Below are 14,730 nucleotides of genomic sequence, written 5' to 3' on the forward strand. Positions count from 1 at the left end.
ATACACTCCAAATTCTTCTATGTAAATGCCTTCCATTTAGGAGGTGACAACTGCTATGAAGTGATCACTTTAAAGGGTAGACTTGGGTATCATTAAAAAGGAAGACTCTGATAGTTTTTTAACTGGACTCAAAGTCCTGCATGTCCGACTTTGTGTCCGGTTAAAAAAAAATGGTTTCGTCGCGGAGACCAGAAGACGCTCACGGGTTGAATGGGTTTGAAAAGTGACTGCCGGTTTCCGTCTCCTGTCCAGTTTCTCGGGCATAAGACGGAAACCTGAAAGCGGAGACCGGGCGCAGGTGTGAATCCGCACCCTTAGCTGTTTTCTTCCATAAGCAGTGCCATGTCTGTCCAAAGCCAGTATGTGCTATACTATGAAGGGAATGGGACTGACCTGCAATACCAGGCACAACTCGAGGCACAACTCGTGGGCAGATGTGATGCTTTGTCCGGGTCTGGAGCACTCCTCTTAGGGTGCGTTCACACGATGCAAAATGGAGCGCAAGCTGGCACGTATAAGCGTGTCAGCATTTTGCGCGCTCAAAAAGATCCCATTGATTTCAATGGGCGTTACGAGCGTATACGCCGCGTCATTTTGCGCCCGTCATTTTGCTCGTAACTCCCATTGAAATCAATGGGATTTTTTTGAGCGCGCAAAATGCTGACACGCGTATACGTGCCAGCTTGCGCTCCATTTTACATCTTGTGAATGCACCCTTATTCTAAACTTATAGGGACCTTAAAAATGGCGTTTTGAGCAGCCTTACCCCCACGTGTTATTTATACCGCCCCGTGTCCTACTTATGCACAGCTTTCCCGCGACCTTTGACTTCACAATTCACTTCTCTTACCATTTTTTGTCACCTGGTTTCATTTTTTTGCTCCCTCCCTAAAAATCGGCCATAGTTGTTCCTATGTGTAATGACAGTCACTCCCATCTAATATCATGTTTGGGAGTCTCCGCATCCAGACCCCATTTATCAAAGCTTGTGACTTACTAAAAGTTTAGTGAACATTGATACATTAGGAAAGAACGTGACTTCTGAACAACCAGTCCCACTTAGTCTATGGGAGGGTTAAGGAGTTTAGGAGATCCTTTCCTCTCCATCTCTTGTACCTCTTTGGTCTGTGTTGTTTTTCTATTCCACTTCCATATCAAACATTTTTCTGGTTCTTTGTAGAGATCTGTATACAGTTTATCAGCTCCGTGCAGACGTCTGTGGCCGAACAGCTTATCTGTAAGGCCCCGTACACATGACCATATTACTGCCCTGGGTTATACTGTATACGTTCTATATCTGACAGAAAAATGCATGTGCCATTAGACGTAGTATTGCGGTTTTATTTCTTGACTCCGTGCCTCTCTACAGCTTCTGAACACACGTGTGTCACGTGTAAGGCTTGTGTACCTTTTACCCAAACAAGGATCCAGCACAACTTTGGAACTAGAAAAAGAAGTCTGTTCTCTTTTCAAGACGTCGCCACAGCTGTCCGCAGGTTGTCAGTAGTACTGCAGCTCATCCCCATTGATTTCAGTGGAGCTGCTTTGCAATACTAGACACGAGTCATGGACAGGGTGTGGTGGCGGCGATGGAAGAAGGCAGCCATATTGTCTAACGCTGGACAAACCTTTTTCCATTTTGATTTGTTTCTTTAACAGAATATACATTGTTTCCTTAAAGATCAGTACAAGACAAGTGAAGCAAAGTGCTTGTGAATCTATTTCATACCTTGTGTAGACTGTAGAATATTGTAAATACATTGTGTCAAAGTGAAGATTTCCTTTAAGAACACTCCATGACCTTTCCTTCTATCGCACATCTTGTATTGCTTGAAGACTAACACTGTCTGTTTCCATGTGTTACCTTTTATCCACTCCGAGTGGACATATGACAGATATAGAAAATTATTTTTAAATAAAGTTGTTTTTTTAACATATTGTTCGTACTATTTGTTTTTTTTATTGTTTGCTATTGCATGTTCTTTACTAGAGAGGAGCGAGTACTGTTCGGATCAGCCGATCCGAACAGCACGCTCGCATAGAAATGAATGGACGTAGCCGGCACGCGGGGGGTTAAGCGGCCGGCCGCCGTCAAAGCGGAAGTACCAGGTGCATCCATTCATTTCTATGGAGCGTGCTGTTCGCATCGGCTGATCCGAACAGTACTCGCTCATCTCTATTCTTTACTTTGTGTATTAGATTTACAGTAGTGAGAGTGGCGTATTGGACGGGAACATTTTGTACAATAGGGCTCAAAAGTAAAGTTGTACCCTATGTAGGCATGTACAATGGTACTCGGAAAATTGGGAACCGTTTAGAATTTGTTAGATTTCTGCAAAAATTTGACCTAAAAGATTTTCACACAAGTCCTAAAAAAAACCCCTAAATGAATCAAAAAAAGTCAATGTTAGACTTGCCCTTGTTCACATCTGTGTTGGTATTCCGATCCGGGGAGAGTCTGCATGGGGAATACCGAACACAACTGCAAGCGGTGCTCCAGTGAAAGCACACAGACCCCATAGACTGTAATGGGGTCCGTGTGCTGGCTGCGTGTTGCCCACACGAATCATGCGGACAGGAAAGTAGATGGTGAACTACTTTACTGTCCGCATGATCCCTGCGGAGATCTGGCAGCAAGCACACGGACCCCATTATAGTCTATGGATCCATGTGCTTTCAGTGGCGCACAGCTTGCAGTTGCGTTTGGTAGTCCGTGTGGAGGGGTCCTCATGCGGACTCCTTCAGACGGAATCCAAACACATGTGAACAAGGCCTTAGTCGTCTATATAAGGAAAATAAACCAACTTCTCTATTTCCTGAGAAAAAATGTGAACCTTTACTTTCAGTATCTGGTGTGACCCACCTCTACCCCTTAAATGTTGTAGGTTTTTGGAGGAATTTTAGCCCATTCCTCTGTACAAAACCGTTTCTATGATGTTGGTGAGTTTTCTCCCATGAACTGTTTACTTCAGATCTTCCCTCAACATTTGTCAGGTTAAGGTCTGCAGAAAAGACAGAAACATATGTTTTGGGTTTTGTTTTTTACAGCATTTTTCACAGAAAATCTAGAGTATTCCTCTGCTGACTTTTTTTCCTCTATTGTACCTATATGGAAAGCACCAGCATTTCTGTAAGTATAATTGACATGCTGCAATTTTTTTTTTTTTTGCAATATGTGGATGGGATTGCAGGTCATGTAAAACACAATGTTTTTGCAATGTGGGGCTCCGTCCTTAGAATGATTTATGTCAGGACATCTGTAATATTTTTAACTTGTTAGACTTTTCTTTTTATCTACTTTTAGGATTTATGTGAAAATCTGGTGTAGTTTTAGGTCAAATCTTTTCAGAAAAATAGAAAATTCTTAAGGGGTCATCAAACAGCCGCTGCTTTAAAGGGTTTGTCCTGAAGGAACAACTTAGAACACAGGCAGTACTTTACTCATAGATGGGGCCTCATGTAGTTGAAATGCAGCTTTATTTGTTGCAGATTTTGCTGGGTTTTTTGTGTGTTTTTTTTTTTGTTTTTTTTTTTTGATCCAAAGCCAGGAATGAGCAAAAGGTAGAATTATAAGAACTTCCTATATACACAGTCCAAAATCCAGACTGGCAGAGCGGACCGCTGTGAGACGTGCAGGAAGAGAGGGGATGTTGTGATGATGATCACTGGGATGTTGAGCCATGCCGACTCCAGTGCCGTGGCCAGCTGCGCTAGGTTACGTGGTTGAGCATCCATGCCGCAAACAACCCGATGGATGTGGTCCCACAGATTCTCCATTGGGTTCAATTCTGGGGAATTTGTTGGCCAAGGGAGTACGGTAAACTCGTCCTGGTGCTCCTCGAACTGTGCAAGTACACTTCGATGTGTAATAAAGCTCACATTGTCCTGCTTGTAGATGCCATCATGATGAGGAAAAACAATTTGCATGTAGGGGTGAACATGGTCCGCAAGGATAGATGAATACTTGTGTTGATCCATCGTGCCTTCCACAATGATGAGTGCACCCAGATGGCTGATGACACGTGTCTTCTGCGATTGGTTATTTAACGTTGACGTCAAAAGTAGGCGGTGGTCACATTAATAGGACTGGACTGCGTGTGTGTGTGTGTGTGTGTGTGTGTGTGTGTGTGTGTATATATACACACACACACACAAATAAGGAATCCTTATTTTCCTTTCAGCATGTAGGGTGCCTAGTTAGCCTCTTTACTGTCAGCTGGGTGGTCTTGGGCTGTCTGCTTCAACTAAGGACCACCCATCTGACCCCCAAATGTAAAGCACCATGGAATTAATGGTGCTATATAAATAAACAATAATAATGATCTAATTAGCATAAAGCTAATTGCTCAGCATCTATTGCGGAGATATGGGAAGGGCTACAGAAACTATTCCAACTGTTACAGCACCTATTGGCGGATGTAAAGTGTTGGAGATAATCCTTGTTCAGGGCATGCTCGGACCTCAAATATTTCTTCCAGAATTGAGCTATAGCTGTGATGCGTCGATTCCTCTGCAGCTTGTGCGCCAGTAACATTTCCATGTCAACACCACTTCACAGAAGAACATTAGGTGACCGAACAATCTACCGAAAGAATATTTTTGAATGGCTACATATGCGATATAAAAAATGGGACACGAGGTAAGTGGACTCTTGACTGTGTTTTGCGTAGAGTAACCCTGGATCGTGAGAATAATGGCCGTAAAGACCAGAGGCCTTGTCTGGTGTTAGCGCTGCAATAACCTTGACCACCAATGGACAGAGGGTAGCCCTCCAAATTTCTACACTACAAGTGAAAACCTTGCACAAAAATGTACATTTATTCAAAAAAAAATTCTACATACTATTACAAAATAATGATTTGAATAAGTTTTTTTCCCCATCTATAGCCATATCAATTTGGCACTAGAATGCAAATGGAAAAACATTTTATGATCTTTTGTTACCATTCAGTGGAAGACATGACCCACACTTAATAAATATCTTACTTACAATATTTTACATTACAATACTATCTAATAGTTACTAATTGAATCTATTCTGTAGACGTCTTGGAGATGCTGGTTGCTACATGGGCTGATGCGGGGATGTTGGTGAGCCACAATGCTTGGGTTTTTTTGGTGCTAGTTCTGTTCCTTTAAGCACAATGTTATGGCTATGGAAAGAAGTGCTCACTGTTCTGGCTATAATGTTCCATAATCTGCAGAACTTTGTTGGCCTGTTTGACCACATTGCCGCTGCTGTGTCCACAAAGCTTTTCCAAAGTTTCTTTCAGGTTTAGGACTTCCATTTCCTTCCGCAAATCATCTGTAGAAAGACAAGTTCAGGTAGAGACCTGGATTATAGAGGTGACCGTTTTGCATGGGGTGGTTACAACTACAAGGTTCACGCCAAGGAGAAGCGTAGCTGTGGCTAAGGACTGCATGCATTACAGACATGTCCATGTATAAGCAATGATGGTGGGTGGACTGAAGTCCCTATGTAAGCTGGTAGTGCTAGTGGTTAGAACACCAAAACAGTTGTGACAGCAGGTTAAAGGGATTCTACCATTAAAAACTTTTTTTTTTTTTGTAGATAAGACATCTGAATAGCCGCACCATTCCTTAGAAATACCGTTTTTCACCGGTATGCAGATTAGTTCTCTCGCAGCGATGGGGTCGTCCCCACTGCTGCTCGAAAACAGGCTCCAGCGACGCCTCCATCTTCTGCTGGATCCTCCCCTTCTTTCTTCGGCGTCACCTCCGACGCCTGTGCAGTTGGCTTTGCCAGTGAGACACTAGTAGAGCTAACTGTGCATGCGTGCAATTGCAGCGTTGGAACTATGGCTGCGGGCATGCACAGTTGGCTCTACTAGTGTCTCACTTGCAGAGCCAACTGCGCGGGCGTCAGAGGTGATGCCGAAGAAAGAAGGGGAGGATCCAGCCGAAGATGGAGGCGTCGCTGGAGCCTGTTTTTGAGCAGCAGTGGGGATGCCCCCCATCACATTTTCAGCGCTGGGGCCCGCCCCTATCGCTGTGAGATAACTAATTTGCATACCGGTAAAAACCGGTATTTATAAGGAACGGCGCAGCGGAGATCCCATCTACAGGTAAGAGATGAATAACCTTTCTAAAGGCTATTCCGACATCTTATCTACAAAAAAAAAGTTTTTAATCGTAGAATCCCTTTAAGATTTCATTTTGGAAAAGACCCTGTTATAGTTAGTGTCCTAACAGCTAAGTGGGCATTCATTCGATTTGACTTGGGTCTATGCCTTAGGACATTGCCTACGTGGTGCCCTGGTTTTCACTACTTAATCTCCTTGATCTTTGCTTCTGTGAACCACCAAGACACCATCTCTAGGAGTAGTCCCAGTTTAGTGATAGTTGGAGCATGCTTGTTGAGACATTGGTGCATGCACCAGAGGGACAGGCAGCGGCCACATCAGGTGTCAATTATTGCTCAGGGTGAGATAAGGTGCTCAACATCTACTGTATACCTACAGTAAATCCAGTATTGCTCACATAGCTGTGGTACAGTGGTTCTCCATCTGCGGTACATGTATCCCCGTGGAGGGGAGGATTGGGTTCACTCTGTGGCTGACAACCACTGCCTCTTCATCACGGATTAACATGAGTGCCATCTTTCTTGAGAAGCACAATGAGCCCTTCTATCACTACTGATGGAGCACTTCATTGCAATTAAAGACTCCATTGGGAGCAAGTGGTAAGAGGAGTCCAATACCCACCACTTCTCTGCTACGGGCACCGAGTGCTGACATCACAGTAGGGCCCAGAGCAAAAAGGAAGCATGAAGCAGAGCTGTAAGGGTGCATTCACACAGAGGAAAATGGTGAGGAATTTGGTGTGGAATTTTGGCACTCAAAAAAAGCCTCCCATTGACTTCAATGGGTTCTGCTAGCAGAAAAAGGAACCTATTGAAGTCAATTGAAAGCTTTTTTTTTTTCAGTGCTGAAATTCCACACCAAATTCCTCACCATTTTCCTCCGTGTGAATGCTTACCATTAATTTCCGTAGGGAGCCCATTATATCATATGTGTGGACCGTGAGGGCTATGAAATTCTGTATCTCTTATGATAAGTTCACATTAGCATTGGCTCTAAAATGTCAGTTACATATGGAAACTGACAGTCACCATTGATTATAATGGGATCTGATAGGTGTAAATAGTTTGAGAGGAGAAAGCAGCAGATATAGAAGCCGTGTATGCTGGGATATTTCGTCTGCTTATTTCAGGCAGACATTTTGGCAGTCTCTACTCACGGGTCCTTCCTAACCTACAGGTAATGCCTTTCAGTCAGTCATTGGCTGAGTCACGTCACTGCTGCAGTGAATGTTTGGTTAAGCTGGTGTTTTCTATAAGATAGGAAGAACACCAGCGATCTTAAAATTTTGCCCAAAAGAACACTAAATTAGAGATGAGCGAGTAGGTGTTCGATCGAGTAGGTGTTCGATCAAATACTACGGTATTCGAAATACTCATACTCGATCGAACACTACTAGCTGTTCGAAGTTTAAGGTTCGATGCAGAACCAGCGTTGATTGGAAGAATGCTATACATTCTGCCAATCAACGATGGTTCTTATCTTACCTTTAGAAGTCTTCTCCCGGCGCAGCGTCTTCCGGCTGGAATTCACTCTGCCTAGGCATCCGGCCTAGGCAGAGCCGACTGCGCATGCGTGGGCATGCCCTCGCATGCGCAGTCGGCTCTGCTCAGGCGTCGGGCCGGGAAGAGCCGACCGCGCATGCGCAGTCGACTCTGCCTAGGCCCCGACGCCTAGGCAGACTGAATTCCAGCCGGAAGACGCCGCGGGGGCGCTGCGCCGGGAGAAGACTTCAAGGGGAATCCAGCCCGACCGTCACTCGTGGACTTAGTAAGTATAATTGTATCGAATTTTACCTACCCCTGAAACGAGCATTTCCCCCCATAGACTATAATGGGGTTCAAAATCCGTTCGAACAGCCGAACAGTGTGCGGCTGTTCGAATCGGATTTCGAACCTCGGACATTTTAGTGTTCGCTCATCTCTACACTAAATGCCTGCAATGGAAAATCCACTGTTACCGTATTTTCCGGACTATAAGGCGCACATAAAATACTTCGATTTCCTCAGAAATCGAAAGTGCGCCTTATAGTCCGGTGCGCCTTATATAAGGCTTGAAGCGGCGGCACGCGAGGAGTTAAGCGGCGGCCGCCGGCAAAGTCTCCATGCCGCTTCCATACATTGCAATGGGAGCACGCTATTCAAATAGTATTCGTTCATCTCTAACTATTTGAATAGCGCGCTCTCATTGTAATGTATGGAAGCGGCATGCAGACTTTGCCGGCGGCTGCTGCTTAAAGAGATTCTACTAGAGATGAGAGAGTACTGTTCGGATCAGCCGATCCGAACAGTACTCGCTCAACTCTAGATTCTACCATTAAAAGAACCTCTTCCCCCTAACCACGTCGGAATAGCCTTAAAAGACTATTCGTCTCTTACCTTTCCCATAGCCAGCGCCGCCTTCTCCCTGAGCTGTGTCCGCGCCTTCCCTGTCGTCTTCTTTGGGCCTCATGGATGACGCATGCGCAGTCAGCTCTGGCTGCGAGAGCCTGTTAGAGCCGACTGCGCATGCGTCATCCATGAGGCCCAAAGAAGACAGAGACGGAGCTGCGGAAGAAGGCGGCGCTGGCTATGGTAAAAAGGTAAGGAGATTATTCCGACGTGATCAAGAAGGAAGTTCTTTTAAAGGTAGAATCCCTTTAACTGCTCGTGTGCCGAGCGCTTCCATTCATTTCAATGGAAGCGTGCCATTGAAATGAATAGAAGCGGCTGGCACGCGGGGGGCTAAGCGGCCACCGGCAAAGTCTGCCGGCCGCCGCTTTCAATCATATAAGGCGCACCAGACAGCGCTGCGCCTTGTAGTCTGGTGCGCCTTATATATGGACCTAGGCAGGACTATAAGGCGCTCATGGGTAATGCGCCTTATAGTCCGGTGCGCCTTATAGTCCGCAAAATACGGTACACTTGGTTCACACTACATTCGGGTTTCTACGGATTCTACAATGGAGTCGCTTATGGAGACTCCCAAGGTAGATGTGGACCTAGCCTTAGTCCTGGACTTGACCTTAGTCCTGGACCTAGCCTTAGTTCTGTCAAATTAACAACCAGCCTGTGAATGAGAATATCACGTTCACACTCCTCCTGTATTCCTTACCAGAGTCCATAAGGCTGCATAAAAGACCCATGGAATTATATTTCACCTCCGGTCCCATAGATTCGTCTTGCAAAACTTTGTGCAGGATCGACACCAGCTCCGACTCTTTGAAGCCTTCTTCAACAACCTCTGCAATGTAATGACAACCATTACTGTATCTCATAAAAGTGCTGCTATTACACAAATGATGTTGCAATGGCTACACTGTATCCGTCCAGGAGGATGGTGTTTGTGTGGGATCCCATCGTTCGGATAGCATGAGATAATAAAAGTGCGTTCGATGATGAAGAATCTTATTACCACGTGTGTCTTCCAGATCCGTTCCAAAGCCTTCTATAAATTACTAAGTAGATAATGAATTTCTGTCAAGTCTTCTTACTCTATTATACCGTGTTCTGTGCCCCTTAAATATAATAGGCCCATCCTGTGCAGTTCAGTAATGTTGATTGCTACATTTTACTTTACCAAGGTTGATGGCTGAGGCGATGGCTAATGCGATAAGGGCTTCGTTTTGCATAATGGCGTGCTCGCTAGTTGTCATAGATACCAGATGCTTCACACCTTTGGCCTTTTCGATAGCCTTGACTACATCCTGTGCATGACAATAAAAAGAGAATGTTTTTGTTAACTGTAACCTTAGCAGAAAGTCACAAACACACGTAGCGCTCTGTGCACGATCTTTGTAAAAGTCTATGTCCGTGCACATTACATGGCAGTAGTAGCAAGTAGAAGTTCCAGTGGTTAGCCAACCATAGATCTAATTTTTTTAAATTTATTTTAGCAGCAACAATATCCTTTTTTAGGCCTCTTTAAAATGTGTTCATTTCTTACTTGAGACTTGCTGTGTCGTAAGATGGATGCCAAAAGCCGATTTGCTTCTCCCCTAACGCCAACATGGTCCTTGGCTTCACACCACTGTACAAGTCTAGCCAGTAGCTTGGAATCTTGGCCCAAAATCCTAGCTGTGTCCGCTTTAAATAAAAGTAAATCAAGTGAGAATAACATTGCCATCTGAACTTATCCTAAAACTGCATATGTGATGAGTAAGTTCCAAGGTCTGTCTGGAACCAAAGCTTGGACTGATTTGATAGCATTGATCTGAATAATAAAATGTCTTCTTTAGGATTCTGGTTTAATATTACACTGGCACCTAATTGTAATTCCCAACATACACTAAGCCTATATACAGTATATACCCCAGATTCCCGACCTATGTATGGTCCAGGGTGGGGCTTGAGTAGGCCTCAGTCCCAGGTGTGAGTCCTGAACTTGTTACTGGCCCATAAAAGACTGCAGAGCCTGCACTTCAGGGCATGACAGGAGGCGTATGGGTCTGTCCTGTTGCAGAGTCTGGTGAGACACTATCGTCGTTCCTATTGGTTTTGTTTGTGTGGCTGTTAGTAAACTAACTACACATGTGGCTTACTATTAGTTGCTCAGATGAGCAGGATTTTATTATTTATTGTTTTGCCTGAAGTTAAGGCTGTATTTTATTTTGCTAATTTTGTGCCTGAAGACAAGGTTTATTTGTTTTCCTGTTTTTTTCAAAATAAAACCTGTTTCCTGTATATTTTGTGTCCCTGTCTGACTGTTTGGGTCTGCACCATTGCTGCTACCATGCTACTTTCCCCACACTGTAGAATTTCTAATATTTTATTTATACCATCCATATATTATTTGATAAAAGAAATATGTACTTGGAATCATTGACCACATGTCCCTAGGCTATCCCATAAACATATGTTCATTGCAGGTCTAATTGTTTAGACCCCAGTATACCAAAGGGGTGTCCTTTCTTATCAATTTGCTTGGCTTAACATATCCTAAAATATGTGGTGTTGAGTGAGTGACTTTAAAAACTAATGTTTCAAAGCTAATGATTTAGTGATACTCTGTCATAGTTATATAAAATGTTAAGAAGATCAGTGAGCACTGTGTGATATGTGTAAACAGGGGGAGGTGAGAGCAGGGAGGCTGAAGAGTCATCATCAGCAGCAGCCACCTCCATGCTCTCACCTCCCCCTGTGTACACATATCACACAGTGCTCAGTGATCTTCTGGTGCTCCGAGATGGCTCTGTAGCATTTCAATAAAAGCGGGCTAATTCAAAAACATCTGAGAGGCTTACTAAACAAAAGGTATGTCTAGAATCGCCTTTCTAAAGTCTATGCAAATATCAGCTTAGTTAGAAATCAGTTTCCCAATTATAGAATCCCTTTAAGGACTCCAATTTCTCATAAACCCAATTCAATCCAATATTTGAACACATAGAGGTTTGCCAAATCCCACATCTGTATGTCTGGTATTGTAATTCATGTGACTGGAGCTGAGCTGCCTCTATTCTACATCTTGATGGTTGGACCATTGACCAGGTCAGATGAATTGATATATCCTACAGAGATCCCGGCAATAACTATTGGTGTGGGACCTTTTTACCGTTATAAAGTTAAGAGAAGCAGTCACTCGAAAAGATTCTCTCAAATTGGATACTTGGAACGAACTTAGTCACTGGACCATAAATATCTAGTTAAAACACAAAAAGCACCAAGTTCCTTTGGTTTACCTTGGCCATCAGTCAACATCCTCAGAGTGCCCAGGAGCTTGAATTGGACCGGAGGCATTTCTGATCTTAGTAACATTTGGATTCTGTCTGCTACCCCTTCTTCCAGCATTCTTACTTTGTTCATCACTAAGAATAAGATGCATTAATATTAAATGCTACAAATGAAATAACAAAAATAGATACAAAAATAGCTGGCGCCTATATTAAAGTGAAATTGACCTCTCTATGTGGTGTCACCTATGTCAAATCACTCATTTTGTATAGAGTCCATAAACACATAGTTAATAAATACCTTGCCAAATGTAAAATGGCTTCAAACTAAAACTTCGATTGGGAAAGATTGGATCCCGATTGGCAATCGAGCAAATTTCACAATCAGGATCGGCTGGAAAATGATTGAGAATCGGATTTTAAAAACGATCCTGAAATCTCAAGATTGGCTCATACCTAGTTGCTGGTAAATGTTATGGCTGCACATAATAATACCTTTATATGTGTCCAAAAAGAGAAAAAAAAGACATGGCCCGCACATCCCAATCTTATACATTGATCTAGTGCTTCTCAGCAAATTCTACAATACTGAACATGAGGTTCTTAGTATATATATTGATCAAGGTGTATAAGCCCACTAGACACTTCACGGCGACCTATTTATAGTGGGTCCCTACTCTACTGGGTGCAACCACCACACGGCGCCCACAGAGGGAGCGACCCAGTGGTCCGGCAACACTCCTGCAACCAGACGAAGCCCCAAGGGTGGTGACTGGTGCAATATGGTAAGGTGAATTTTTGAGTTCTTTTCACATGGTGTGGTGCTGCATGGTGTCTGCTGCTCCTGGGGGCTTGGCCGGACCACTGTTGTAGTTGTGGTGGTCGCACCCAGTAGCGTAGGGACCCACTATATAGAGGTCGCTGTGAAGTGTCTAATGGGCTTATGCACCTTGATCAATATGTATACTAAGAACCTCATGTTCCGTATTGTAGAATTTGCCGCGAAGCACTAGATCAATGTATAAGACTGGGAAATGCCATGTCTTTCTTTTTTTGGATACAAATAATACTTTTATGTTTCCTGGTTGGCGTAGACTTGGTTTTCATGGTATCCTACACTTGGTAGGTGTGTGACCATGACCCTTGTTCTAGAACCAGGCGAAGATCCCACCTTGGATACTTATGGACTATCTTCTGCGTTGACCATGATAGATATACCCCTTTGAACATTTCCAATTGCTATTCCGCCATGTAGCTTGACTGTCTCGCGGCTGCTCACATGCAGGTCACTTGTATTTCCTTTATTGAAATGATATGGACAATGAATGACAATCTCTAACAGTAGTGACCCCTGCTGCAAATATCCTCCTATCTATGAAACCCAGGCCTGGATGTGCCAGCTCTGAACTATTATTAAAAAAAAAATGTCTCGGATTTGGTAATTATTTTTCTTGCACGCTTCATAAGGTAATTGATGGATTACATTGTATGTGTCCTTCTGCTATGCCGGATATGATGGATGACTCGCTTAACGCTCCTGCTTACAGCATTTTCCGATTACAAGAAGAAAAATCTCTTCTAATGCATTTCTTCTCCCTCCCCGTCTTCTATTGTCCTAATAGATTTGGGACGTTTCAAAATCTGACAATAATTCAATCAAAAACCCGCTGTTGGAATCGATACATGTAAATCCCTAAATTGAGTGTAACAAATGAAGAGGACATGTCATGGCGCTATATGGGCGTTTGAAGAATGGAATGTTTTAACCCTTTTATTCTAGATCAGCCACCTTTGATAGCGGCCGAGGGGTTATACGTAGGAGGATTAAGTGCCGGTTGGATTCCTCGGAGATTCTATTACATGCAGCAAATTTATCAGACAAATGTGAATTTGAGGCATAAATCAGTCGCGTAAATAATGTTCTCCTGGAGTCAATATGTCATTCTCATACAGCACTTCATAATGTCACACACAGGAGAAGGTGGCTACGTTTTACAGGACAAGAAAAGCAAGGTTTGGGACATGACCTGTATATTTGCATCTTTATAATCTATTATGTATCAGTTATTGCTCCTGGATACAAGTGTATAAAAATCTTATGCTCATTTATGTGATATCTTAGGCCTGGTTCACATCTGCGTATGGGTTTCCATTTGGAGAGTACGCTTAGGGACCACCTGGACAGAAACCTAATCTGCATAAAGCAGTTACCAGAAGAAATCTGCAGACCCCATAGACTACCTTTAGATGTCTTCTCCGTGCCGTCGTTTGGTAGAAATCCTAGTTTTTATCTGTATGCAAATAAGTTCTCTCGCAGCACTGGGGGTGTCCCCAATGCTGCGAGAGAAATCTCCAACATCGCCTCCATCTTCTAAAGGATCGGCCTCGGCGCGTCTCCCAAAGGCAGAGCCGACTGCGCATGCATAGAAGTCTGAACCCAGCTCCAGAAGAAGACGCGTGAAGAGGCCGTTCCTGAAGAAGATGGAGGCAGCACTGGAGAGTTCTCTCGCAGCATTGGGGACACCCCCAGTGCTGTTTGAGAGCTGGGGACCACCCCCAGTGCTGCGAGAGAACTCATTTGCATACTGACAAAAAAACAGGATTTTTACCGAACGGTGGCGCAGAGAAGACATCTAAAGGTAGGAGAAGAATAACCTTTCTTAAAGCTATTCCTACACCTGATCGAGAAAAAAAATTTGATTTTAATGATAGAATCCCTTTAAAGTGACTGTACAGTCTTATTATTTACTGTAAACATGACCAAATTCCTTTCTTGGCACATTAGAGATATTGACTTTCTTTAAATAGCTATGAAAAGCTTCGTACACCAAAAGGAAGTTGTAGAGTTGGACTCTGACCATTATTGTAAATTATATCATACAATTATTAATATGATATAATTAACTAGATATATAATTTTTTTGCATATTTACTGTTATATGAATATCATTACTAGATTTTTAGTGAATTAAAGGATTACTA

The 14,730-nt window shown here is 43.4% G+C and overlaps 1 protein-coding gene across 1 annotated transcript in view; it reads right to left on the reverse strand.

Annotated features, from left to right (window-relative positions):
• Positions 1-4,829: 4,829 nt before the first annotated feature.
• The window catches only part of LOC142183046 (rap1 GTPase-GDP dissociation stimulator 1-A-like), a 54,965-nt gene continuing 45,064 nt past the window's right edge, over positions 4,830-14,730 (reverse strand). Inside the window, exons 10-14 of the mRNA XM_075257944.1 lie at positions 11,758-11,883; positions 10,026-10,165; positions 9,660-9,786; positions 9,195-9,323; positions 4,830-5,305 (exon numbers count right to left, since the gene is read on the reverse strand). Of these exons, the coding sequence (XP_075114045.1) occupies positions 5,154-5,305; positions 9,195-9,323; positions 9,660-9,786; positions 10,026-10,165; positions 11,758-11,883 (674 nt within the window). The 3' untranslated portion in view covers positions 4,830-5,153. The remainder of the gene's footprint in view (positions 5,306-9,194; positions 9,324-9,659; positions 9,787-10,025; positions 10,166-11,757; positions 11,884-14,730) is intronic.

The sequence above is a fragment of the Leptodactylus fuscus genome, chromosome 10, assembly GCF_031893055.1.
Source record: "Leptodactylus fuscus isolate aLepFus1 chromosome 10, aLepFus1.hap2, whole genome shotgun sequence".
In the NCBI taxonomy this organism is placed as follows: domain Eukaryota; kingdom Metazoa; phylum Chordata; class Amphibia; order Anura; family Leptodactylidae; genus Leptodactylus; species Leptodactylus fuscus.